At 45.2% G+C, this 27,375-nt stretch overlaps 1 protein-coding gene across 7 annotated transcripts in view; it reads left to right on the top strand.

Annotated features, from left to right (window-relative positions):
- Positions 1–27,375, top strand: part of LOC139101239 (uncharacterized) — a 212,343-nt gene that overhangs the window by 102,651 nt on the left and 82,317 nt on the right. For all 7 annotated transcript variants that reach the window (XM_070654273.1, XM_070654270.1, XM_070654274.1 and 4 more), the window contains one exon: positions 6,889–6,963. In XM_070654273.1, coding sequence (XP_070510374.1) covers positions 6,889–6,963 — 75 coding nt within the window. The remainder of the gene's footprint in view (positions 1–6,888; positions 6,964–27,375) is intronic.

The raw sequence follows: 27,375 nt of genomic DNA, 5'->3' as shown, positions 1-27,375 counted from the left end.
CACGCACGCGTTTCTCGATTCTCGAAACATTTTACGTCCGCGGGTATCCGTGGAATTAATCGGACGGCGCAGTTTCGAAGCATCGGCTCATCTGCCAGCCTCTATGCGATTTCCCCGGCATTACACGAGAGAAAAATATACTTCCAGGAATATGAGCGCGCGTTCGTCGTACCCGCGTGTCGTTTAAATCGATTTCCGGTGAAGATTAATTGAATATCCGATCGTCTCCCTCGTTCCCTGCCTACCTCGCTTCACCGCTGTCTCACTCTCGTGTTCTATATCGGATGAGAAGAAAAAAAAAAAAAATGCAGGATTCCCATGGCACTCCGGTATTTCTGTTCGCGGCGCCCGTTCCCGTCTTTTCGTACGTGCCACCAGGCCGTATCGTGGAATTCGTCGCCTCGATCGATGGGCGGATTTCAATCTGTACATCCTGCATATACGTCGGAGTATGATATCGGCGGTGGCATGGCATACACTTGCTTCCGACTCGTTTCCGCCTATGTATTCGTTGAACTAGAGCAACGTTGAAATATTATACGCTCGTATCGAGGATGTTTCGGAGTGAAAGGAATCACCCCCAAGTTAACGCAATGTATACTGAAAGTGCGCAAAACCGGGCAACTAAAGAAACAAATGAGAGCGAATAATATAGTGGAATTATTTCGCAGCGCGCCGGGAAAATAGAGTGTGTTATTACAAAATTAAGAGCGACTCAAGTTCTGAAACTTAGGCATCAATCTAACAAGCGCCGTTTTACGATTACATCGGCCGCGGGCCATAATTCATTTTTTACGACGTATTCCATCACGAAAATCTCACGCTGTTTGCCATGCGATGTAAATTCCCAATGCAGCGTGATGCCGGCGATACGATCCGAAACGTGACGTCAAATTATTACGGCACGGCGGCCGTTAGAATTAATGCTCGCGCAAAAGTGGGTTACATATCGCGCTGTTTTTCGATCGTTAATGAAATCCGGCCGTTGCAGCACTGAATCGTCAATCGCATAAATGCCGGGTGAAAAGTTGTTAATTCCGACGGGTATGTAATTTCGGTGTAACACTCGGTTTTGTACGCAAAAGCGATAAAAATTTCGCCGAGAGAGAGAGAGGAAAAAAAAAAAAAAGAAAATAAGTCCGGAGTTTTGTATTATTTTTATTTACGAAAACAAAACAATGTCCACTTGTTTGCGAACGCGCTTGGCGATACTCGGACCTACGATTTTTCATCGATGCTGCAAGATCCGGCTACTATTCGATACCGAGCGAAACTCACAACAGTAGGCGGAGGTAATTATCTGCAAATTAAACTCGCTCTCTCATCCATGATTCTCCCACTTGTGTTCTCCGCCTCCGCCCTCGTCCCCTTCCCCCGGCCTCGCCTCCTGTCTTTCTCCTTGTCTCTCTCGCTCGCTGACACGGTATTATTTGTTAATGCGGTATTAGCTCGAATTACCGGTTAAACGTTGCACGAGAATTACCCGTAAACAGTTGCACTTTATTCGATTACGAGACGCGATGGATATGGCGAGCACTATGCTTTCGAAGGGCCCAGGGCACAAGTACCTCGTGTATGTACGTACGTATCTACATGATTGAATTATTTGTTTGCATTTGCGGGGGCGGCAAATGTAATGATGTAATCGAACGCTTAATATCGTCCGGTGGTACCTCGGGATAATGCATCGAGTATTAATCAGCTCATCTTAACGACATTAATTGGATACGAGGAGAATGAGTACCTACTAATGAGTGTTTTGAAAGCGTGGAAAGGAAAGCTCGTGGAATTCATCTCGGATCTGTAAATTTGGAATGCAATTTACTGGTACACGCGGCACACAGATGTCACGTATAACTTTTAAAAATTCTGAATTGTGGAATTAAAAAAAAAAAAGAAAAATATATGCGTATACATTTTGTGCGAAAAGCGGCACAAAGAGTTTGTTTTGCAAAAACTAAAGATAGTAATTAAAAAGTATTTTACGTTGGAAACTGTTCTGCAATTCAAAGGGAATATCAGTACGAAATGATTGCTTCCTTTTCTATTTGCTTGCGGGATAGAAACTTCTACATTTTTGAAATTTTCTTCAGTTATTTTAATAATTAAAATATAAGCACAATCGCAATTACTTATATTAATTTGTTTTCACAAAATCACATTGCACGTGACATTAATGTCCGTACGAAAGTTGATATTTCGAAGCTATATCAAATATCGCAATAATATCGCATTAATAATTGTTTCGCCTAAATGAAATTATAATTATGTCATCATTTATGTCTTTTCCATAAAATGACATTATCTTATGTGGAACATTTTTGCATTAATTGCTTTTAGATATTTTCTCGAAAATGAATTTAATTGCAGTGATTTCGTATAGTTATACCGCGTTTCTCTTCAATAAAAAACTAATTATACAAATTTATACAATAAAATCTAAAAATAATCCAGATCGGAAATAGCTTTATATTATTTTCCAATATTATATAATTCGAATGACATTTTAATGACATTTAAAAATCTTTCATTTTCTGGCATTTTCGAAATATCTAAATGTTACATCTCCGCGGTGAAATATTTTATTTGTGAGAATTATTCTCGCACTCGTACGTTTTCTTACTTTGGGAAAGATTATTTTCATAACGCACAGTCTGCGGCTAAATATTATTATAGATTATTAATAGAAATAAATTCAATTATCATATGCAAATATTATCCGTGTAATTGTTCTTTCGACATAATTGAAGAATATATTATTAATGCAATTAGTAGCCTCATAGCAAGTTAATATTGTATTGAGTAAATAATGGTATGGCTTGCGTAATAGTCGCGAATAAATTGAATGCACAGCATCGATAATCAAACGCGCCTAGAATTTGCCACTGGGATGCCTTTCCCGTGTAACTTTCTAAATGTTAATATATAATTTTGTCATTATTATCGTGAAATAATGACCGTTCTATTATTTTGCCGAAATAATGACCAGCCGAGGGAGAATAGATCGATATTGCCGTTTTCCTCGAACTTCTCCCCAACTGAGCATGTTGCAAATATAATTCCGAGTACCCAAGTTTTCTCACGATCCGCGTAAGTAACTGGTGGCCGGTGATCGTGATCGTACGCGGAACGTCTCTGTCGCGGACTTAGTCAACAACTGCACGTTCATTCGTTCAGCAACGAAAGTGCTAGCTAGAAAAAAAAAAAAAAAGAAAAAAAAAGAGAAAAAAAAATACAGCGGCGAAAGTCGGGGAGGACAGGTCAGTGGAAACGTAGTCGCATATAAAGCACACGTGCCAACACGTGGAACAATTCGCAGCGACGTGGTTGTTCTCGTTCCTGCGCGTGTGCCCGCGGGCGCTATCAGGACCAGGAACTCCGAGCGTTCCTCGGGATTCGCGTGCTTGTGTTGTACGCCTTACGGTACTGTACGTGTGCGTCGCTATTGGGGCCACGCGCGCGGGCGCATCATCGTTCGATGTCAGTGTGTATATGGAATGTAATACGGTGGCTGGTAGCGTCACATGGCTATTTAGAGAAGTTCCGGGGTGGCCGAAGGGGAGCGGGAGTCGAGGCGGGTGTGTCGAGAGCGAGGGTGCAACGATGCGGCTGGAAGAGGTAAGGGCCGGGAGACGTAAGAGACCGGCACGAAGAGACGCCCGAGGCGGTGCACCCTCTTTCGTATCCTTCCGTCGAGCTTCTCTCCGACTCTCGCTTCTTCTTCTCCTTTTTCCTTCCTCCCCATCGGGTCGCTCGGATCCACCTCGTGCGAGACGTCTCTTGTGCCGACCTCCACCGCCGCCGCCGCCGCCGCCGCCGCCGCCGTCGCCGTCGCCGCCTCCCGTTTCCCTTTGTTCGCGCGGACGGCGGTGATATTCTGCGGGAATCCGCAGATGTGACTGGGTCGCATCCGCACCGGCTCTCTCGGCCTCGGTTTGCGGAGGTTGCCTGGCGGGTTTACGAAAAGCTAGCGTCATTGACACCGGCGCGTCGAGCGTGGCATTGTTGCACCGCGAGCTAATAAAGAAAAATAGGAGGCTGCTGCGCGGATATTAGTTGCCCTTCGTGTTACGCGAGGAGTCGCACCGTCGGCGAGGGAGAGACGATAAGATCCGCCGATTTCGCTGGCGAGAAGGAAAGACGGAGGGGAAAGGGAGAAAGGATAACTCTGCGACGGAATTCTTTATTTACGCCGCGCGTTTCTCCGATGTTAATACCGGCAGAATTTCCCCGAGATTTCATTTGAGAATCTCCCGCGTCGTCGTGATGAAGAGCAATTTCGTCTGTCTACCCTTGATAATCACAAATGAGAGCGCTCGACCCGCCGTTTACGGCGAAGTTGGGATACAGCATTTAATCGCCTGACGTAGGAAATGTTGTCGTTTAATTAATGACCCTAATATTACAACGAACAGTCGATTATATTCGGTAGTCTTTGTGACGCAAATTAGTTAATCGCGAGACTAATTGGCGGGTAAATAGAGAAAGGAGGAAACGAATCGGCACGGACTAATATAAATTGCGCCGGGGATGCTGCTTCTCGGTAATCGCGCAGAGCGGAGCATTTTCCGTAATAAGGAAAGTCTCTAGTGGGGAAAAAAAAAAGAAAAAAAAATGCAAAAAAAACGGCCTTCCGAATATCAGCCTGCCGCGATGAAAGGCGATGGGGATAAAATGGTCAGCAAGTAGCGAGACGTTGCGACGAGTGCTTCTTATTTCCTCCATGAATTTTCAAGTTTCTTACGGAGCTCACGTACTCCGTTTTCGCGTTATGATCGACTGCAGCGTGCCGCGTTCTACAGTTGAAAGAAAGGTTGGCACGATCGAGACGAAGCGCTCCTAATGAACGAATTCGCGCGCGCTTTCCGAGTTTAACATCTCCCGACGTATGCAGAATCGCCATCGATTGTTCTCGCAGTTGCATTTCTCGCGCTGACCGCGGAGGATTTTTACCGATTTCAAGCGATCGCGTTTAATACGCATGAGAATCTCGTGGAGGCGCATACTCCCATTGTACGCAACGGGCTAAACACAGCTGGCCAAATCTCATTTCATGTTTACACTGAGCGCATTCAGCGGAGACAACAGTTGAGTAGCAATTGAATGCGATCGGTGTATACTCTGAGATATTCCGCAGCGGGCTACATTGCCGCTCAAGTGCTACTCGATTGTCGTCCCCGCTGAATGCGCCCATTGACTGTGCGATATTCATATAGGGCGTCGTTGAAAACCATTGTGGCGCGTAACCTGTATCAATCGAGAACTGTTGTAAGAAACGGACGTGCTCGCGTGCGGATCGGCGCGACGGAAAGTATTGTGCGACGGCGGATGCGTACCGAGAGCGAAAAACACTCCACGAAGATGTAAATTCATTTACCCGACGGTGGAGAATTTGCATCGGCGACGCTTAGTGTCGCGCGCGTGCACGATACCCCGCGCCTTTATCGCGTGACAAGAAGTACGTGCGTTTTCATGTTTACATGCATACTTCATCGCGCGCGGTGCTCGTATCCTTTCACATTGTATCGCATTTCATTCATCTTATCGCGCGCGAGAAGCGACTTCTTCCTTCGCGTTCTTTTATCTCGCTGCAATTGTAGCCTCTTCTCGTTTGCATCGGCCGGCTGCTTGCTTCTTTTTTTTTTTTTTTCTTTCTTTCTTTTTTTTCTTTTTTTTTCTTTCTCGTTTAATTCGTAAATAACGTAAATAAAAGCTGACCGTTAAACGTTCTATTTTTTTATTATACTTCTTGAGAGCGGACAAATCGAATCTATGACAAACCCCTCTTGCGGCGTGCCTCCGGAAATTTGCGCGGAATGCAAGCTCCCGTTTCATAAGATGTGTCAGATATTGTCCCGGTTTGCCGGAGAATGTCGCTGCCTGCTCGCGGAATGATCTGAATGGACACGAATAAAGGGGCTCCACCCCAAGTTGTTGTATTTTTATTTGGTACGACGTGGGATTTTGGGATTTACAGATATTAGCATGCGATTCAATCCCGCAGGCACGTAGAATACAGACGGCGCACGGAGATGGACGATCCGAATATTATTATGCCGGCACAAATTTGCGAGTAAGCCGTGACGGAATTGAACCCGGAATAGATTTCGGGGCCTTGCGGACGTTTTAACGTGGAATGTCCGGTATGCTTTACCGACACACGGTTTAATTCCGATACGTGCATGAGAGGGTCAATGGGCTACTTATTCTCGGGGGCGATACAAGAATTACCGGGGTATCGATTCCTCTCCTTCCCCCTCCCTCCCCCCGAGTTTCTATCGCGCCAGAAGCGATCCATCTCTCTCCGTGACGTAGCCGCGGGCACGTCTATCGGTATCGGGTTATAACTGACCGAAAGAAAGATTAGAGCGGAACGATCCTGCGTAACCGGAGTCCCTTATACATATAGCAACGATAAGAAGCTTGTATAATTAAAAAAAAAAAATTATTAATTAAAATAATTTATATATACATATGTATATATATGTGTGTGATCTACCGCAACGAAAAGTATTATTATTACACATGTATATAAGGGTGCTCCCCTAATTGAGCCAAGCCGTTGTTTGGAAACAAGTATGGCACGCATTAATTTGCACCGGGTGTGTTTTTTCTCAAGATTTCGTGAGGGATAAGGCGGGAATAGCCGGAAAGGGGAAACCGATATTGCCGCGCGGCGATATTGTTTGCGCAATCTACTATTTTGGTAGGTATTCGAAGACACATGGCGTGCTTTGTTAAGACGGCAAGCGGCGATTTCTGCGCGCGAATTTCCAACACTTCGCTAAAGTATTTTGGATCGATATTGCCTTTCGACGACGTCGTTACAAATAAGTCTTAAATGGCCCTGCCGTCTAACGACTTAGGTGCTTCTTTTTTTTGTTGTAGATTCGAAGATGAATTGGCCACTGGTGCTGACTTGTTTTCTGCTGCCACAGTCGTGCATTCTCGGTGCATCGCGCGGTAAGTTATTTTGTCGAAAATTTTCTATCACTAACTAAACCGATTGTTAAGGATTGCTACACTATTTTGTGTACAAAAAAAGTATAATATTAAAATATCCGAAACAGCGATATTTTTTATAAACACGTAACATAATTTTTTCAAATTTGCTGGCACAGTTTTCGAATGCAAGTACAAAAAATTTAATTTGTTTTTTTTTTTTTTTTTTTTTTAATTTCATACAATGTCTCTTTATCAGTAACATCGTTGAATCAAAATTGATGATTCGTAAAAAATTTATATGTATAATATTGTATGTCCAGCATTTTATATATAGCAGCATTAGTATATATAGACCCCGAGTTATTTAATAAAAAATAAAAAAAGAACGTTTCACATATCTGAATAAAAATGAGATGTGAAAATAACTTGCAACTAAATTAACAAATTTATTTATATTTAACAATGATGTAACAGTAATCCAAAAGTATAGTTTAAAAAATAAATTTGCGAAATACGGAGCGTTTAAATTTAAAAACACATTTTTTTCGCGTTTCATAAAAAATCTAATGGTTACTTCAAATTACCGTAATTTAACAGAAAATAGTGGTATATTTTTTGAACATCTTTTTTGAAAATAGCTTTATGTATATTTTTCGTCCAGCTATGTGAATTCGTGTCTCGTCACTTTTTAATGGAAGACATCTCGATTTTGTTATAAAAAAAACTTTTTCAATGTCCCAAATTAGAATATTAAATTAAAAAGTAAATAATATTTTTACTAACGTAAATATAAAGTAGTATAATACATGCACTTATGGGCGCGATAAAAATACGACATTCTGGGATATAAGAACATTTGCGAGTTACGAATGCGGCGAACAATGCCATTATGGCTGTTTGTTGCTCAAGTGGACTGTTTCCGCCGTTGCGCAACGAGCTGTAAAAGCCGGCCTCTAAAACCAGAAAAACCCCTGAATTAGGTCGTTCCTTTTTTTTTTCTGTCACCGGCGATGAGCGGTATGGGGCCGCAAGAGGCAGGCGGAAAATCCTTAATCCACCTCGGTCGCTCAGAATCTGGCGTGAACCTGTGCGAAAACAACGTCGAGGGGTGGATTATGATGATCGCGGAAACAACGTGCGAGGGGGCTGCCCGTGTTCCTCGGAATGGACGGTCGGCTTCCCGAATGTATTGCGCGGCCAAGCGTGACCCATAACCGCGGCTCTTTTCTCCCGTCTCTCCCCCAACTGTGCGCGGATAGACAAATTAGTCCTCTTTCACCCTTGCTCGAGCTGGGGGCTAAGAGGCTTTTGTACCGCGGTTGTACCAGCGGAGCTTATTTCTCCGCTAAGCTCCCGCGCGGTTCAGTAACAGATCGTCTTATAATGACAACGAAGGCCTCTCTCTGTTACGCGTGGAAATACACGTACGTTATTTCACAAAATACGCGATCACTTCACAGGGATTTTGCGTTACTTCTCTATCGACGTTAGACGCGAATGTGAAACGAATAAGAAGTAAGACGCGTTTGCCGTTTATGCATGCGCGCGAACCAAGTTTCCTCATTCCTTTAATGGGATATCGGGTTTCAGCTTTATTTCTTTCAAAACTGTAACGTGATTCTTTATTGCGCGGAGAAGGGGGGGGGGCACAGCGGCCGCGGATAGTCCCTTTGAAACGGCGCGTGCAACCGAACCTATGCTGCGGTAAACTCGCTGCCCTATTTGAAAGTTGTCCAGCAGCGTTCAACTTGTTTGGCCCTCTATCGAGGCAAATCTGCCCCCATCCACATACGAAGGAACGGACACAATCTCTCGAGTTCGCCGTAGCCGACGACCGCGGGCACGAACTTCGATTTCGAGTACACAAGAGACAACCAAGTACGTGTAGTCTCCCTAACGCCGATTCGGGTCAAAGTGTATTTTCTCGGTCGCGCTCTGACGACGGCAAACGAACCGCAGCGATACGCGCATCCGGAATTTGCCAAGGCGGACTTTCCCCCTTTTGACTTAATTGGCGGCTTTCTCGCACTGGGGACCGTCTTTGACTTTCCTTTCAGCGACCGAGAAGTCCGTAACTCGCCAATGGTCACCGGCGCGAGACAATGTCGTAAAGACTCGCGAAGTAACGAGCTGCGGTAACGTTCCGTGCCAGCCCATCGGCGAACTATCGTTTCAAAGATATTGAAGACACCAAGAGCTCGGAAAGTCGAAGTATATCAATTTCTTTCGAGCGCTTTATCCGTATCTATCTAATCCGCAAGCTAAATAGTTTTCCAATCGCATATACAAAATTTTTTATTCGAGATATTAAAATTAATTTAATTTATATGCTTATCTTTGACAGTTATATCGTTGGTAGAAAGACAATTGGTACGTCATGAAATTTTATTTCCGCTTCATCTTACGAAATATTATATTTTTTTATTATTATCGTATAATGGCATCATTATTACTACACCGTTTATAAAGAAATCGCTTAATTATTTGTAGAAATTTGCGCGAACGGTCTCGACTTTCAAATTAATTGGAATCTCAGTTGTGAAATTCACGCAGACGTAAAACGCTAATCAATACCCGTTAATTGTTTTTTACTGTGTCCAACCACTTCTTTCGACTTCTCGAATTTGGTAACTAATTTAATTGGCGGCTTCGAGACGGCCGTAAACCGTCTTTGTAGATTGAAGTGGCCACGGGACCGCGACGCTTTAGAGGGTCGTGGACGACGACTAAGAAGCTCGAAACTTGTTAATGGCGTGGGTGTTATGAGACAATGGCATAAAGACCGTTGAGATTACGAGGGGAGTATAAGACTCTGTGTTTGATGCAAACGGGATCAATTAAGTCATTAAAGCGCTAGGTTTTTCTTTTTTTTTTCGTGAATTAAATGCCACGGGTGTGCGTGCGTTTCGCACTCGCGCGTACACGTAGAATATTTTGTTTAAATTACATTTTAAACGCACAAATGCGCTCCCAAAATTCCGGAATAAATCTCAAATTGATTTCCCCTGACAGGGAATGCTGTGGTATCGATAAGTTTTGAGTTGTGAGTGTTTGGAAATATCAGGATTCTCGCTAATCAAGCTTCAGGAGTGTAAATGGGTAACTGTACCGGTCAGTGGCAGATTTACGACTATTATTGGGCTTTGCACATATTTAGCAAATGACAGTGGAATACAATATGGCGGATTGTTCTGCTCAGTAGAGATATAATGTTTCAACGTTGGCAAAGCCCATGTTCGACCGTTCGCTAGTTAGTGGAAACAGTAAATCTAAACGCTTACACGGATACGGCGTTACGTGTACCGGGGACCACGTTTATGCCAGGGAGTCGCTATTATTTCGAATATCATCGCGGCATTAAGCCGACGTAAACCGGAGGCAAATACAACTCTCCGTAGCCAGAGAATAAAATCATTCGGCTACAGGTGTCATTTCCGACAACTTGCTTACCATTATTTTACCCTGCCGTCATTTTGGGGGACATTGCGGTTTCGGTCGCGAGGACTTTCGCGACGATTCGTAAATAAATGTCAAAGAGCAGTTTTAACCGCGGGGTACAAATTACGCGGCGTTTCATTAGCAAGTTCATTACATTCTATTTAAATTTGATTCGAACATAAAACTGTGCTTAAAATAATCCGTCGTACGGTAAAAAGTAATTTTTCCGTAATACTTTAAGACAAATTTGGCGATATTAAAATGAAATTTTTAATCTTTACTCGTCCGAGAATGTCGATAGTATAATGCTGATTGCTACGCGGATTGCGCGCGTGACAATAACGTATTAAGTTTCTTTCTTTTCTTTTTTTTACTTTTGTATAAATTTTTTTTTACGTGTACACACCCGTCATTTTGCTCATGTCGCAACAATCTTGCTTTAAACTACGATGCAAAAATTTACCGGATTTAGTTATATCCTTGTAATTCCTTTGAACGCGCGGAGAATATTTGCTTTGAAGTAATCTGCAGTGGGAAAGGGTACGTGCCCCCTGATATGAATAACCTTTTTCATCGGTATAGAAGAGAGCATAGGAGGGACTGAGAAGGGACACAGAGGAAGAGAGAAAGAGACAGAGAGAGAACGAGATAGGGAAGGGGGAGAGAGAAAGAAAGAGAGAGAGCGTGGAAAAGAGAGTTAATTTTACGACGAGAAAAATGCGCGTTTACCGGCGGGTTGCGAGAAAGGGACGAAGCGAGTGCCCGAAGCGAAGCGCTGAAATTCGTTTCTTGTCCCTGGCGAGCGGTTTTGTACCTTTGTAATAAAACTGCATTTTTTTTTTTCCCCCCCATTTCCGCGCGCAGCACGCGCGTCGAAATTAACGTTACGCGGAAATGGCCATTATGCGGAGTTTCCGGTTAATGGACCGTAACGCTTATATCTGACTGCCCTTGGTAATTTATCGGCGACACGATAAACGCGATAAACGTTGCCCGGCCATCGACGCTGACGAATCGGCGTATGCTTCGCAATTTTGTGTAACCGCACCGCGCGTTATTTATACGAGCTGCGTCCCGATAATTTGGTGATAGACGGTAACCGCTGGAAAGGAACGGCCGCTCTTTTTCGATGCGTCAGGTGTAAAATTGGGGAATCGCGAGAGAGGAAAACGGGATGTCGATTCGACCGTCTTTCCTACCTCCCGTTTCTCGAATTTGCGTCGACTCACGAGTTTTCTCGCTCGCTCAAGCACTCGGCAATGTTTGTGGACGAGGGCACGACGCTTTTACGGAGGCACACATAATTTTCTGTGCCGACTGCTTGCGCTTCGTAGGTGGTGGATCATCCTTATCTGACCGCCTAGTAGATATGCACGTTCTTCGGCCAAGATAAGGTGCATCCGACGCGGTGAATTTTCGCGCGATCGTGCCGTGCCGCCTCAGATTGCTTCATCCTCTACATCGTTTACTCCCCCGCAACCCTTTCTCCTCCTCCCCTCCATCTTTCTCCCCGCGAGACGCCTGATTTAGTGCCATAATCGCCCGCGGATATTTGCCTTGCATGTTACGCGCTAAACGGATAAGTGTGTGTCGCGGGTATCATTTAAGAGCCTCGCTCGTACGTGCCGCTATCGAATCGCGATTTCGGCGTGAATAAACTCCACTATTGCGTAACGTTGCAGCAGTATTAAAATTGTACAATACCGATCGAACGAACGTTCATCGATCGGGCGAAACTTAGGAATAAAAAAAAATAAAAAAAAAAAAGAGAGAAAATAAAAACGTCAAATTTTTGTAGTCGCGATATTACGTGAAAACGTGTATAAAACGATTATATGCGACCGCCTCTGCCACGGTCGGCCTTCGCCGATTCCTCTTCCGTTTCTGTTACGAAGGGAGAAACACCACGTGGAAGGTTAATCAGAGTCAAGGCAAATAAGCGGAGCTACCCGCCCGGTAATTAGCGAGGTCCGTTAAAGTGGATTCCAACACCGGTGCGCGCGCCACCCGCGTGAGGGACACAAAAAAGGAGCGTCGCGACGACGATTAAAAGCCACCCCCGGCGACCGAGCCCCCTTCTTCCCCGCACCCCGCCCTCCTTCTCGCCCTTTTTCCTCCGTCTCTAATAAAGCCAAAAACATTTTGTCGGACGTTAAACTTGGACGTGTGTCGGAAAGGAAAAATACGGTTTAAGGCGGCGGATTCGTGATTAAAGCGCCGGGAATTGTCGGCCGGTTAAAAAAATCGAACGTTCCCCGTGATCGCCGAGCGGAATTTGTCTTTCTCGTCGGTCCATCCAGCCGTATCCATGTCCCGTTCGTTACCGATTAGCTTATAAATAGTTTCCAGGTAATGGATTCAACATTGCTTGTAAACGGCAATATGATACTTGTAGTGGTGAACGATATTAATATCGCTTTATATATTTGTAGAGATTTATTCGATTGACAAATTACGGCGATAATGAAAGGACATTGTTCCCCTGTATGTGTGGGAGGGTGTGTATGTGCGTGCGTGGTGCCCCGTCCTTTATTATTTATTTCAATGTGTCATTTTCTCTCGCTCGGAAATCGCCCGTTAATTTCAGCCCTCTCGCGCTCTCATTAACCTATTTTTTTCGCGTAAAAAAAAAAATCATTACTCGAAAGATAGTTATCTCGTTCGCTTTATCGAGCATCCTGCGAAATCTCACCTGCACGCTGGCGGCGCATCGGAGAACACAGTGCGCATTCAGGCTGCACAGTGTTATCGAGAAAGGTGAGGAAAGAGAGAGAGATAGAAAAAGAGACAGAGGAGGAAAAAAAAAAACAACGCGATTCCGGTGGGTGGAATAACGTGCGGGGAAGAGGCGCGGAATGAACAAGGTAGAAGGGGACGGAAAACCGGAGGCTCAGCTCCGACCGAGTTTTTCGGCGGCATTACCGATTTATATTTTACGCCGGATTTACCGTCGGATGTGTATGTTTTTAATATCCTGGATGCATAAACCGCGCGCGCGTGCGTGCATCGATGCACCAATGTCTCGCTCGACGAACGTTCAGCGATGCATGGCTATCCTCTTCTTCCGCCACCTCATCCCACCTCCTGTTTTTCCCGTCGCGCGTTCTCATTCACTCCTCGCCTCCTCTCATTTCCACGCAAATCCGTGATCTTTTATTCGCTTTACCCTCTCTCTATCTTGCTTTTCTCGCTATCCTTCTTTTTTTTTTTTTTCTTTCCCTCGTTCCTCCATTCCTCTCTCCCGACGCGTCTCTTCGCCCGCCTTTAACATCCCCCGCATCTTTTCCGCGAGATTCCCGTCTTTCCTCGCTTGCTCACTTCGTGATCCTTTAAAATCCTTTTCTCTGTGCACCTCGTGCAATTCATTTTCCTGAATAACACTATCCTCTCGACTCGCCTCCGGCGAGCGTTAATTTCGTTTTAGTACGGTCCTACGCGACCCGGTTACACCGCGACTTTGTGCGGCAGTTTAGCAAGTGCAACACGTCACTCGTATGCTTAATATTTTATTTTATTATATGTATACGCACACATCGAGTCATGTTTCTCTTTACGTACGAAGTCTTTGACCAATTTGAAATTAATTCTTTTCAAAAAAATAAAATAAAATAAAATAAAATAAAAAATGACACGGTACAGCTGCGATATACAATCTTTACAACGCGGCTGCAAGTGCTCTGTATTGATTTATATCGCCGTCTCGTCAATTTCAATATTAATAAAATCCTCTCTTTTTATCTCTCTTAATTTCGCTTTCTTGCTTTCACCCGCACGGTTGATTAAAGTATCGAGTACACGCGACGAATATCGTTCGAAGGATACTCGCGCCTATTAATAACGCGGCGAATTGAATATTCAACGCGCATTTCCTCCAGTACAAATACCGAATACATAGGGGAATGGGCGCCGTACAAGAGCCATGGAAGCGCGTTCTCGCGATTAAATGCGCCGGTCGACCCCCGTGTTTGTGAACGCGATCAAACCTGTTTTTGTTCGTCTGGACCGTACACGGTGAGGGTTCTCCTAGCTGCTCCTCTTGTCAGAAGACGAGGAGGAGAACGATGGTGAGAAATGGAGGGACGGGAAGAGCGAGAGAGAGGGAAGTCAATGGCAACGCGTTTCGGATAGTCGGCGCTTTGTATTTGCCCATTAATAGCGAACTACCATCCCAGCCGGTTGCCTAGTCGGCGCTGAGAAATTAGCGGAGGCGCTAATTGTATTACGTAACCTAGTTAGCGATGTGTGCACTTGGCAATTCGAAGCGAAGATCCTCGCCCGGTCCACCTCCGGCCGCTCATTCTCGAGGGAGGAGACGTCCATACCCCCTCGGTACATCTTGCGAGTGCTCTGCTCGCGCGCGAGTCGCCTACCGAACGAGCTCTTTCGATCTAATTATCCAATCGTTGTTGTTTCCCTATCACCCCGGTATGTACGGCCAGTCATTTGTCCTCCCGTTCTCGCGTAAACTGTCGCGCTCCGTGATGCACGGCGCCGACCCGAGTCGATTTGCATAATGTGTACTTACCACGAAACTCTGGCTGAAGGTGCACGACGTCGCCCTGAAAATAGCCACGCAGCCTGATGTAGACGTCAAACAATTCTCGTAACGGTTCGGTTGAGCGAGCGTAAAAAAAAAAAAATTTTTCTCTTGTAAAAAGCGTAATGTTCCGCCGTTCGTGTTCATCGCGCCGCGTCGCGTATTCCTGTAATGGAACGTGTCTTGGCGAGGGCGGGAACGGCTGTAACGGCGCCGGGAGGAATTCGCCGGCGGCGCGACGGCTCTCCCGGTTCCCGCGGAAACGAGTTTGCTGGAAGTTAGCCTCCGCTCGCGAGAACGTATGTAAACAATGCAGCGCGTAAGCCAACGAACGGAAACAAAATGATATTTGCGCGAATTAATCTTTGTGAGATTGAAAACCCGGGGCTGCGCGCGCTCGCGTCCACATTATTTCCGAGTTTACGGAGCTTCGTGGGCCACGGCGAGTCTGAGAGCGTACGTACGGCGGAGGCGGTTTCGAAACGTTTTGCGATAGACCCAGGAACGGCTTCGGGATTGCGGCTGGAAACGTTTCAGACGCCGTGGCGAAGAGCCATATCGTTTTCGGGGGCGGCGGCAACGCGGGGGGGAAATCGCCCGGCCCTCGCCTCAATTAAAACCGATAGTTTCGGCGATGTTCGAGCGACAACGGCACGCTTGCAATTTGTAGAGACACAACGCGGTAAGTGTGGAAAGTCAGCCTCGTATGCACCCGCCGTACATATATTGCATGTATCGAGGGGGGAGTATATAAAGCACTTTCGACTCTTTCACGAGCCGGCCGCGCTGGTAGCATTACGGTGAGCGCGTCTGCGATGTAACCTAACGCCCTTCGATACCGTTGCTGCACCTATTGACGATGCGATGACGATCCCCGTCGTTTCACCCTGCCACGCTCTACAAAGTTTAACGCGCCCGTTCGCGAATGCGAAAGCTACCGGATACCGGCGCCGTGTACGCCCTAAAAAGCGCCGCGCCTCGCGCTGTAAAAGATACTTTTAGTTTCGGAACGTCGCGGGACGTTCCCGGTTGGTTTTAAGATATTCCGATCGCGGGGCTCTAACTCGCGCGCCATGACACTTGACATCGTGCTGCGAACGAAGATGAAAGAACGAGCGCGGAAACTTTATCGTACTTTTTACTCGTAGGGACAGGTCTTCGTCGACGGCTTACTCGCTCGTGTGTATCGTGACGCGATACCAATGCGGCCCCGTCGTTTCCGTAACTCTTTACTTTTCGTTACGTCGTCAACGGTTTCTCGGGAAAAAGGAGAGGCGAACTGTTTTCCCATACGACTCGCCGCAAATAAATTGATGTTCCTCGCCGCGTGCTGCGCGTAGCGGTTCACGTGTGAAACCGAAAGGGGTAGGCCGACATTGCTCTGGTATTACGTTTTTATCGTAAGATCGGTCTTGCGTGAACGCGGTGACCCGGATCACCGAATGCTGCCGATATACCGCTCGGTATCGGTCGCGAGATGGAAATCCCGGTGCGGTCTCTTTTGACGAAACTTGCCTCCATCGGCCGGCGAGCTCCTCTCGACACTTTATTTCTCGCGTTCACGTAAACGCGCTCACCCACCCATTCAGAGAAGAGAGAGAGAGAGAGAGAAGGACTGCCCCAATTTTTTTATCGTCGCGTTTTATTCGACGTTTTATCGCGAGTTTACGTGCCGGCGGAGTTTGATGGACTCTCAACAGCGCTGTTCTAACGCGTGTATCAATTTCAGCGATATCGCGCGGGGAAAGTCGCGCAAAGTGGATTCTCGTGGTAACATTCGGACGCGGAATCGCGCACAATGGACCAGCGAAAATTTAGGATAGCTTTTCCCCCGCAGTTTCGAGCTTACCCGTTCGCGTGATTAAAATGCGAGTAAAAACGTTTGCGAGACCTTTCCCCTTTGATTCACCGTTCTCGCAAGAACACGGAGATAAGTTTCTCTCTTTCTCTTGTAATAATCCACTTTTGCTACGGCTTTTTCGTTCTTTTCTTCATAAAATGTAGAGTGCAACGGTAGCGATGGGAGTCCGACACGGGACATGGCTGCAGAGAAACTGAGATTCGTAAGAGTATACAGCCTGGAGATTTGTCTCGCTAAATCTACTCTATGTAACCATTCCTTCCACCTTCTTTCTCTCTCTGTCTCTCCCTACCTCTTTTTTAGCGGGATCGAAAGTAACTTGCTCTAGACAAATAATGTGCACTGTGCGAAGATAACTAAGTTTAGCTGCAGGCAGTCTCGTTTCAACTAACAAAATTACTCAACGAATCTATAAAATTACAAAGATAAAAATTATTTAAAACAATTAATTATTATTTAATAAAAAAAAAAAAAAAAAAAAAAGACATTACGACGTGAGATAGATAAATTTCGTTTTCCCTGTAACATCTTCATTTTGATTTGATGTTTATTCTCCGCGCCGGTGGGAACCTCGCAATCCTTCATTCATCACCATAATACATATGTTGCAGTGTAAATGTTGCGCGTACGCGCAACATTTGTCGGACACGGCCGTAGCGTCTCTATTAAATTCCGCACGTGAAATACGGACTTTCGTGGCTGTATTATCTCCGTTTCTCTATACGCGGCGGCGCCGGGCAGCCCCGGCGATGGTTGCATTTAGCAAAACATTATTAAGACCATACTTATTCGCTTTAAAGTAGACCGAAAGCGTCGAGGTCGCATAAACGCGCACGTACGTACCGGTTCCGCCGTCCGCGGCGGTCGGCACTCTCGTGAACATCCCACGGTAAATTCCGCACAGGATACCGGAGCGCGAACTTTCGTTGCCGCGCCCGCCTACAATATTCCGCGCATGCTGATTTCCATACGGTGCTGTAACGCATAAGAGTTTTAATCGCATCCGCGCGACGGCGGTCGCACGCACCGCATACATATTGAGCGCCCGTATTCCCCGAGAGTGGGTCAGGCTGCAGTGCATTTCTGCTCGCGACGTAAATATATAAATATACAGTGTGGCATATGCATCCGTGAGTGGTGTGTGTGTATGGATTTTATGTATTACACGCGTATACCGAGCGTAAACGTAAAGTCGGCGCCGGATACGATAGCGAAGTTTCACAATACGAAATATCGGCCGGACTGGAACCGTCTGCCGGTGTCACAAAGCGCACCATCTGTCACGAATAGAGAGTGGTGCTATCACCTTTTTTTTTTTTTGTTCTTTTTTGATCCCCTCCTTTCTTTTAGCGCAACTAATATAATAGTGAAAATGAAAATGCGAATAAAACTGGGATATTCGAGATATTTGGGAATAAAAGAAACTCGAGCGGTATAAAAATCAATATTTTTTTCAATATTTAAATTGCCGAAATATAAATATGAATATAGTTGTGAAAATGCAGATGTAAATACGGGAATAAATATGAAGTACGAATTTATATGCCGAGCGAAAATGCAATTGTGTTTGTATAATGGAATACAATTTGAAAATACAGCGCGGGGGGGAGGGAAGGTGTGAATTATTCGAAACGCGTGAGTTTTCACCTCGCGAGGTATCGATTGAGGAAAGGAAAAAGGGAAAGTATTTTAAGTAAACTCGCGAACGAATCCTTCGTTGCCCTTAGTTACGCGCATCGCGATACCCATCGGTTGCCGATCGATAAGTACGAAGTCACCAAAGTGTCGGCTTACTTGCGTAACAATTTAATCGGCGAACGCGCGCCCGCTTGTGCCTTTTCGCCGATGAGCTTTAAGGGCGAAGCACCACCGCGTCGAGATAGCGCCAGCCGAGGCTAACTAGGAAAATCGTCGGCCTGAGGATCGAACGCTATTCGAGTAACGCGAGAGTTGAATAGAAGCAACGACCGAAGGGGGCTTTTCCCTCCCCCTCCCCCCTCCCCACGGGCGATCTATTATGTGATTGCTCATTATTGTTTTACGGCCCCGTCGAGTCAGTCGACGACTTGAGAAACTCGAGTAACTCGTGGGCGCCGCGGAGAGGACAGGGTGAAGAAGTGGATGCCTGCCTCTCAAGAAAGGGTGGTAATAAAATCAAAGTACTGATGAGCGCCTCGAGGTCCGTTGATTCTTTCACGGATAATCGAGTGCGGATGGAACGGGGCGGCCGACCGAGAAGCGCTTCGCGGGAGCGGGTAATTACGCGTCACGGCGATGTGTTAATTCTCTTTGCCGCACATTGTTCATTCCGATCTCGTTTATAACCGCGCGGCCGGTGAATTTTAATCGCCCCGACATCCGACTGCCCTTTGTTCTCGATATACAAGACGCGACAGCGCGCCTGATGACATGTAATCTACGCCGGTGGATTTTGATTATACTTTTATACTTTGCGCGTGCTTCGCCTGCGCGCGAAGCGGATATTTATTTCGGCACCTCGTAGAACATCCTTGCCCGTCGGATTCGAGGAGAATCTTAACGTCACGTTGTCCGCGACCCACTTAAATTACGTTGCAGGATTTTGTTTCAGCTTCGGATTTCAGAGACCGGTCCCCTAGGTTAATGAGAAAAATCGTGGGATGTAAAGGGTGCTTTCCTGCGGTCGTAAGGGCTTCTCGTCGTGGAATTGCTTTTACACCAGCGCGCCCGTGAGTCTTCCCGTATTGTAGGTGTGGAGAGAAAACAGATTGCGGAGATTCCGCCGTTGCTTTTGTTCGACGAAGATGTCGCGTGGCGTTGCGTGGCGGAAGACATCGATAGGTCGATAGACGACGGCGACGACTATGGCCCAGCGTCGGCTCGGGAAAACGGCTCCGGGTTACCTGTTTAGTATCGGTTTCCGCGAACTCGTTTGCATCGCTGGTAGAAAATACAAACGATTTGCTCGCAACAATGCCGGCACGTGCACGGTAAACGAGGTCGTATAAGCTCCTGCAAGCGCACGATGGTCCCGGGCGATGGAAATGGAATTCCTCATGCTCGCACAAGGCTTCGTCAATCATCCCTTATCTGCCTCCTCCCCCTTCTTTCCTGCCTCGCTTCTTTTTAGTGACCTTTCGTTTCTTGCGCGCCGGAAATACCTTCCAGGTGAACGACCCTTCATCGCGAAAGCGGCGAATGGCCGTTCTTCGATCTCCGCGCAGAGCCGAATATCGTGTTATCCCAGTTATAAATCCGTTTTTGCGCGCTGGAACCGAATGCTTTTTCGAGCCCTTGAGCATTCTTCGAATTTTTGAAACAATCGCTCCGGTGTCTGTATTTGTTCTTCAATTTTCGACGTTCGTAAATAAAAAGTTATCGCATTAGCTGTCTGGCGAAACTTGTCCAGCACCGAGCCGGAAATGTAACGTTTGAAACGTCCAGGTACTAGACAATTATTTCTGGCTGATAACGAGCTAGGAGAACTAGATATCTAAACGTTTTTCGCCGCGTACTAGGCTACTGATCTTACGCAACGCGCTTTTGACTGCCGAATCCGCCGGGCCAAACCGGTTCTCGCCGTCCGCCGTCCGCGCGTCCTCCACCTTGCGAACTTGGAGCGCGAGGATTGCCGGCCACACGCACGTGCTCACGGCGTGCGCGGCGGTCAGCAAGCGCGGTGGCCGGCGGGCCCGGCGGACTTGGCAGTCTAACACGCGTTAACCAAAGTAAATACGCGCAGCAGACGCATTCGGTGAAAAGCGTTTAGATATACAGTTTTTTCACATATTTTTTAAAAGATCTCTTTCTCAATTGAAGATTTGGCTTTTTTTAATTCTTTTTTTATTTCTTGTTCGATCATTTATGCTGAATATATTTGGCTCCCGCTTCGAAGAGAAGGCAGATACAAACATACGAAACATCGTTCCCATCAGAACAATAAATATCGGGTGGCAGCGCGACACTCTTGCCCGTTGAAATGGAGCGGAAAAGGGCGTCTCTTTTCTCGCAAACTAATAAATATTCGGATAGTGGCTTTTATAAGCGGATAAACATCTCGATAATTCTTCTCAAGAATATACGAGGTCGGTTTGCGCGGGGTGTTCCGATGCTATACAAGAAGAAACCTTTAAACGCGTCCAACAAACCTCGATATTATCTTATGCCGTATCTCCAAAGTTCGCTTATGAATCGAATTGATCTTCACGAGTATTTAATCTTACACTTGATCGCAGTTACGAGAAATCAAATAACGAAATTATCATATTCTCAGTCAAAATATCACGAGTTTGCTAAGCTGACATTAATGCAGCGTACATTATATATTAATATAAGATTAAATTAATTTGATCCAATATAAGAGGAATCTTTACGGCAAATTTTCTTTTTAAATTACAAATTAATTATTATTAACTATCGTTCAAATGTCATTTTAAAATTTAGTTGTCATATTAATTTTTCTATTATCGATCCTTGTTATATTTTTTATACGGAACTATTATTATAAAACGCAGAGGAAAGAAAAGAATACGAAAAGAATCGGTGTATCTTTTTAATCAATAAAATTATAATTTTGTTGATTATCGGTGAAGGATCGCACCCTGTCTGCCGCGAGGAGTAGAACGCCATATAATCAGCGTTTTATATTGACGCAAATGCACCGGCGTAGACGTCAACACAATGGAACACGGAATGCTCTTTGTTGTCACCGCCGTCGTCCCGATAATCTCCACGACTTCTCTGTCTCCGCTCAACAGTTCGCGTCCAGGATCATCCACTCGTCTTTTGATCTCGATGGACGTCACTCCACGGTGCCCCATTCATCGTGCTGCGCCTCGACGTCAGTCGAGCCGAAGCTTTTCCTTCATCTCCATCAGTCGCGCGCCCTATTCATTTTACGAGAGAGAAGTGCCATCGATATTATTTCATTTAGCTTTGTCGGGTGGGTGCCAAACTAACCGAGTAGATCGGCAATATCCATTCGCACGTGCAGCACGTCCCGTCTTCCTTCGCACGCGCTGCTCTTCGTAGCGCATCGCTAGGTTCATCAATCAGTCGTGCTCGCGATAAATCCTCGGCGCGTAATTTATTAAAAAGAAATGCAGGCGTGCTGCGGAAAATCGTAGTTGCGCCCCGCAATCCTTTTCGCCTCGATTCGCGTGAAACTCCCTCTCTCCTTCCATCCCGCCCGCGAATCTGCTTGATTTCCTGAACGCGAGCCAGATTCCGCGCGGAAGAGATATGCCGCGATATCGACCGCGTGCTTGCGCGAAAAACCGAACCTGTCGGTCGGGCAACGCCGTCTCTCTCCGCGAGATGACTCGAATTTCGCAAAATCATCGACGCTTTTATTCTCTAACGCTCGAATTCGCGGACCGCTCGTTGATCCGGGCTGCTTAGGGGTCGATTTTAACGATCCGTTGAAACAGCTGCGGCAAATCGACCTTTCTCTCTCGCGGCTAAGACTCGACCGTTCTACTACAAGGATGGCGGAGAACGGTCGGAGGACCCGACGGCGAAGGAGAGAGAATCGGAATGGGGGTGAGGAAGACGGATACGAGAGGAGAGAGAGGTCGGAAGCTTAAAGCTCGCTCTGGACTTCGCCTCGATGCCGGGATCGGTAAAGTTCTCATCTCACGTTTATAAGTGGTCGATATACGTGTGTTGGTGTATTCGTGCGGATACAGGTGGCTTTATGTGAGTATATGTATACATTTATATATATATATATATATATATATATATATATATATATATATATATATATATATATGCAGGAGTGCGCGCGCGTTCGTGCGGGTTTGAGTGTGCTCTGTCCCCAGCTGCCGAGAGATAACATCCAATTTGCGCGCAAACCGCCGGATTTCGTGCGGGGCAGATCCCCGACTCGCTTGCTCCGCGGTTCACTCCGCGCACCCTCGCGTCTTCTTCCCCTGCACGCCGCAAAGATCTAGGTTCCTTATCGTTTGCTTTATCGCATAATAATAGTATAATACGTACGTTCTATCGCGAATGATCTTCATGAAGAAAACGATAAATGAAGAAAATAAAGGCTTGACTGACCGAGCGACCCAATATTATACTTCAGACAGCAGAAGTTTCTGTACTTACGTATTATTTAAAAACTTGCAAAAAGTTATATATTAATTTATAATTTTCTTATTTTATTGATATGTTTTTAGATTAATTTTTGCAATTGATTATATCTTGAAAAACCAGTAAGTAGAATTATTTTATTTTAAATGCGACATGAAATAGTCGACGCAAACTGACCGCTTGAATAATTAGACGTGGTTTAGACTTGCAAAAAAATCTGGCAAAGCAGGGAAACCGGAGAAAAAGGCCAGATGTTGCGCGCACGATGTTCTCAGCTTCTTCTAAATGATACGTGACCGGAATGCAGGGTGTTCTATAGAATCTGCAGTGTGTAATATGTAATACAGCGCTCTGAATTTTCGGATGATTTTTCCTTTGTCAACATTGGAACCGAGATCTAATTACAGACTTATTCGGTCTGCGAAATTAAAGGGCCTCGACGAATCGAATTTCGGGAGAACAAATAGTTAAAAATTAATTTTAAATAAACTTTATACCGGCGGGATTCTGGGTGGCGGTACAGTTACCAAAATATTTAATGTCAAATATTCGAAAATCTCGGTAAAAGACAGGAAATTCCGTTTCCGTTTAGTCGAAATGGTTTCAAAATTTCGAAACAAAATGTATCTCGTTTTCTCATTTGTCTTGCTGTCGCAATATGCATATTCTCAGATATCATTGTAATTGTAAAAAAGGCATTCCCCTCCTCTCTTTCTCTCTTTTTCTTTCTATCATCTATCCGTACCAGGATGAAGTTACTTTTCCACGGATTGCTGAGGTATTCTCTCTGTAAATATGATATTTCTCGCTGAGATAGAATATCTCTCGTTACTTTGGCGGAGCGGTTTACCTCGCGCATCCACACGCGCATTTTCTTACCCTTAACGAAGAACTTTTCACCTTTGGCCTTTTTGGCATCGCGTTTAACCGGTCGCCGACGATAACTTTATGAATAATTAATAGCCAACCACCACCTGCGGAGCTTTTTGCGTCGTTAAAATATCGGGCTTGTTCGTTTAAACTCGGCACTTTAAAAGGCGATCCGAGGCTTTACCTTGGTTCGCGAGACTGAAATTGCTTGCTGCTCGATCGCTTCTTCATAGTGCTTACGGAGCATAAATACGTAAAACGCTTCATTGTCTACAATAATCAGTAGCCTTGAGCGACCTATTTTGCATACAATCGGAGCATAAGTACTTGGAACGCTTCATTATCTATTATCAGTGGCCCCGAGCCATCTATTTTGCCGGTTCATTAAAGCGTGTGCAACGCTACTTCATTACGATCTCGATGCAAATCTTAACGATTTCTTTCGCGTTTCGGAAGACATGTTTTCGTCCTTGCTCTTAAGAGTAAGAAGATTAATTTTTATTCTCTCTCTCTCTATCTTTTTCAGCGCACCTTAAGTTGCTTGAATTAAACTCTAATCTAGCAGCGATGCTTGAACGAAGACTAGTTCGTTAAGTGTGCTTAATCGAATTACGACACACGAAAAGTACTTAATAGACAGTGAACGATCTGCTCTCCATCGACAAGAATGGCGTCGCGCCCACGCGCCCGAGTACTCTGTGATCTAATTAGCATTCTCCGAATAACAACGAGCGCCTCCTTTGAGCCGGATAAATCTTTAACTCATTGACAAAAATCTATTTTAATGCTAATTACAAATTAGCCGCGCGACGTTTTTCAGAAAACGTAATTACCTTGAGAATAAAACGGGAAATTTTATCGCATAGAAAATATAAGTTAATTAGTTTGATAATTAATTTCGCAGCTGTGCGCTACAATTGTATCGCATATAAATCCATTTTTTTCTTTTTCTTTTATCGCGTTAAATATCTCTTGCAATATTTTTTGTGAAAATTATTTATTTTCGTCACGTTAACGTGCATTCTGATATCGCGTCAACATTGTGAGCGATTATTATTAGTAGATTAAGTTCTGCATAAAGAGCTCCTCGTCGTATTAGAACAGCGGTAGATAAATTTCATTATGTGCGACAGTATGACAGAAGTGCGCCATCATCGTCGCCGTTCTCGTCTGACCTTCTAAATTAAGGAGCGGTTTATACTCGGTACATTGTAAACATAATTAAAGGTCTCGTTAACATGAACAAACGATAAAGCAGATTTCAACTTCTCATATTTCTCGGGAAGACGCGAAACGTCGTGCCATCGTTGCGCCAAGAGACTGCGAGCAGTAAAAACCAGTTCGTAGTCAGACGCCGCGCTGCTTATCCGTGGTCTACGTTAATGCCCTTTGGTTTATTCATATTTCATTTTCTTGCAGCTCTTATTTAATATGCAACTCGTTAAAATATGCATTCCTCGAAGAGGCTTTGTAAATAAGCATAGTATTAAAATTTTGTTAATTAATTCGCGTAGAACTTTTTAATTTTCGTAAGAATTATTATTTGAATTTCTAAACCACGAGCTAAACTGCAATTCTTTTTCTCTTTTTTTTTTTTTTTTTCGTTCTATAATGCGGGGGTTCGACGTTTTTCGGCGGATATAATTTTTCATTAAAGCTCTCTTTCTCTCTCTTTCTCTCTCTTTCTTTCTTTCGTAGATATTTTTACACACGATGGTAGCTAAAAACATAAGCGGGTTACTGCAAAAATTGAAAGCCGCTACTTGAATTATGGGGCGAATCCAGCCGTTACTACAAAACTTCTTGAGAAGTTTTACCGACTCCGCGGCACACTTCCCTGCTGTTTTCAAATTGGCCGCGCCACTTCCTCTTGATAAATAGCCGGTTTCCTTCGGGAACTTTTGTATTCCCGTAGCGTGCCTCAATGCTATTTTCGCGATTTGCCGAATCGACGTTGTATTTTGTTCGTTCTTACTTCGTTTAACCCGTACATTTGCTCCGTCACTATCGGCGTCTACCTCGACAGAGAACAGAAGCAAACTTAACGTTTGAGTTCAGCAATGCATGAAAGTGCCATCCGAAAGGAGAAATTTCCGTCGACGGCTTTAGGTTCCCTTTGTGCAACTTTCCTCGCGACGTTCGGCGATATATCGAGAAAGAAAGACAATATTTACTGCGCAAAGACTAATTATAGCCGAGGAGAGCCCCCGTTGCTCGAGAAGGGACACGGTTTTGGCGTCAAGTGCAATAAATGCGCGCGAGTGATTCTAACGCAACGCGTGTTTCTTGTCGCTGCTTAAAATTTACAGCGCCCACATTAAAAGGGGCCCTCTCGTACGCGATACATATTTCCCGGCAACTGCTGCCACTGCCGCGACATAATTTCGCCCTGACTTATATCATCGCGCGGACTCTTTTGTCGGCGTGTGCGGAATGTACGTACACCGCCTGCGACGTAAGATGGATAACGTGACACGGTTGCATAGCTGCGCGTGTATAATCCAAAGCCTCGTGAATTTTGGATGCGCCTGTCAGGCGCACATAAATAGAATGCGATATTTTGCAGCATGAAACAATAACGAGGCAGCGCAATGTGTGCGCTCTTTGTTCCGTGATACCCTAGTGCCGGTGGCCGCCGCGATCCCTCGCTTTCCCCTTTTCCCTCCCCGATGTCTCTCACACGCCGGCGCGAGCGTTTACCTATTCGTCGGCTTTTCCTTTTTTATTCGCTCGTAAAAATCACGAGGGCTTTTGAGCACGATTTGCATCCTCGAAGGTATCAGTACGATGCGGCGCTTCAATCCGGAAAACTTTTTAAAATCACGTACATATTGCGAGGGAAGTTGCGTATGCGCGCGTTTGAGCGAGTTTTCCCTCTCTCTTCCTCACTCTTTCTCTCTCGCTCTCATTTTATTTCGCTCTTCATTTTTCTCTTTCTCTGGTTCTCTCTCTCTCTCTCTCTCTCTGTCTCTTTTTTTTTTAACGCGCGCAAACGGTAAATTCTTTGTATCTTTAATGCATGAATTACGGAATTGTATTGCCCCGCGTTTACCGTGCACCCCCTGAAATTTCATATTCCCATACGCGCGTTTGCAAAATACAGTCTCCGCTTTTATCCGCTTGTAAAATTCTCCCGGGCGCTCTCGCAATTTGCATTTTGCGAAAAACCGAAGCGAGACGACAACTGCGCTAAAATTGTTAAATCGCATGAGCGTGTCCCACGCTTTTTTTTTTATCCTTCGCAAAGCGGTTTGTAACGGGAGGCGGAGGGGGGGGGAGGGGGAAACGGAGTTTTTACCGGGAAAAAATTGATTCTTTTATGAATGAGGGACGGGGGAGGAAGAGGACGGGGGAGAGGGAGGGAGAGAGGAAAACGTCATACGATAATGGACGCATCGTCGATGGAACATTAGCTCTATGGGATTGTTACCATTTTTTTGCAAGAGCTATGGATTACATCGTTCGTTGTTCCGCGTGCTTTAGTGAGCCTGCGTGTAATATTATTGATTAACAGTTCGTGGCGCGTTATAACGAAGCGCATCGCTGATAATAGAAATTTAGCCCCGATAGCGTAATAGAATTTAATTAAAAAATTTAACGCAGTTTAACTAAACTTCCCGCTCATGTGTAAATGGCTTTATCCGGAGAG

The sequence above is a fragment of the Cardiocondyla obscurior genome, linkage group LG03, assembly GCF_019399895.1.
Source record: "Cardiocondyla obscurior isolate alpha-2009 linkage group LG03, Cobs3.1, whole genome shotgun sequence".
NCBI classification, from domain to species: domain Eukaryota; kingdom Metazoa; phylum Arthropoda; class Insecta; order Hymenoptera; family Formicidae; genus Cardiocondyla; species Cardiocondyla obscurior.
Note: the sequence above shows the minus strand (reverse complement) of the source record. Positions and strands in the feature narration are given on the sequence as shown.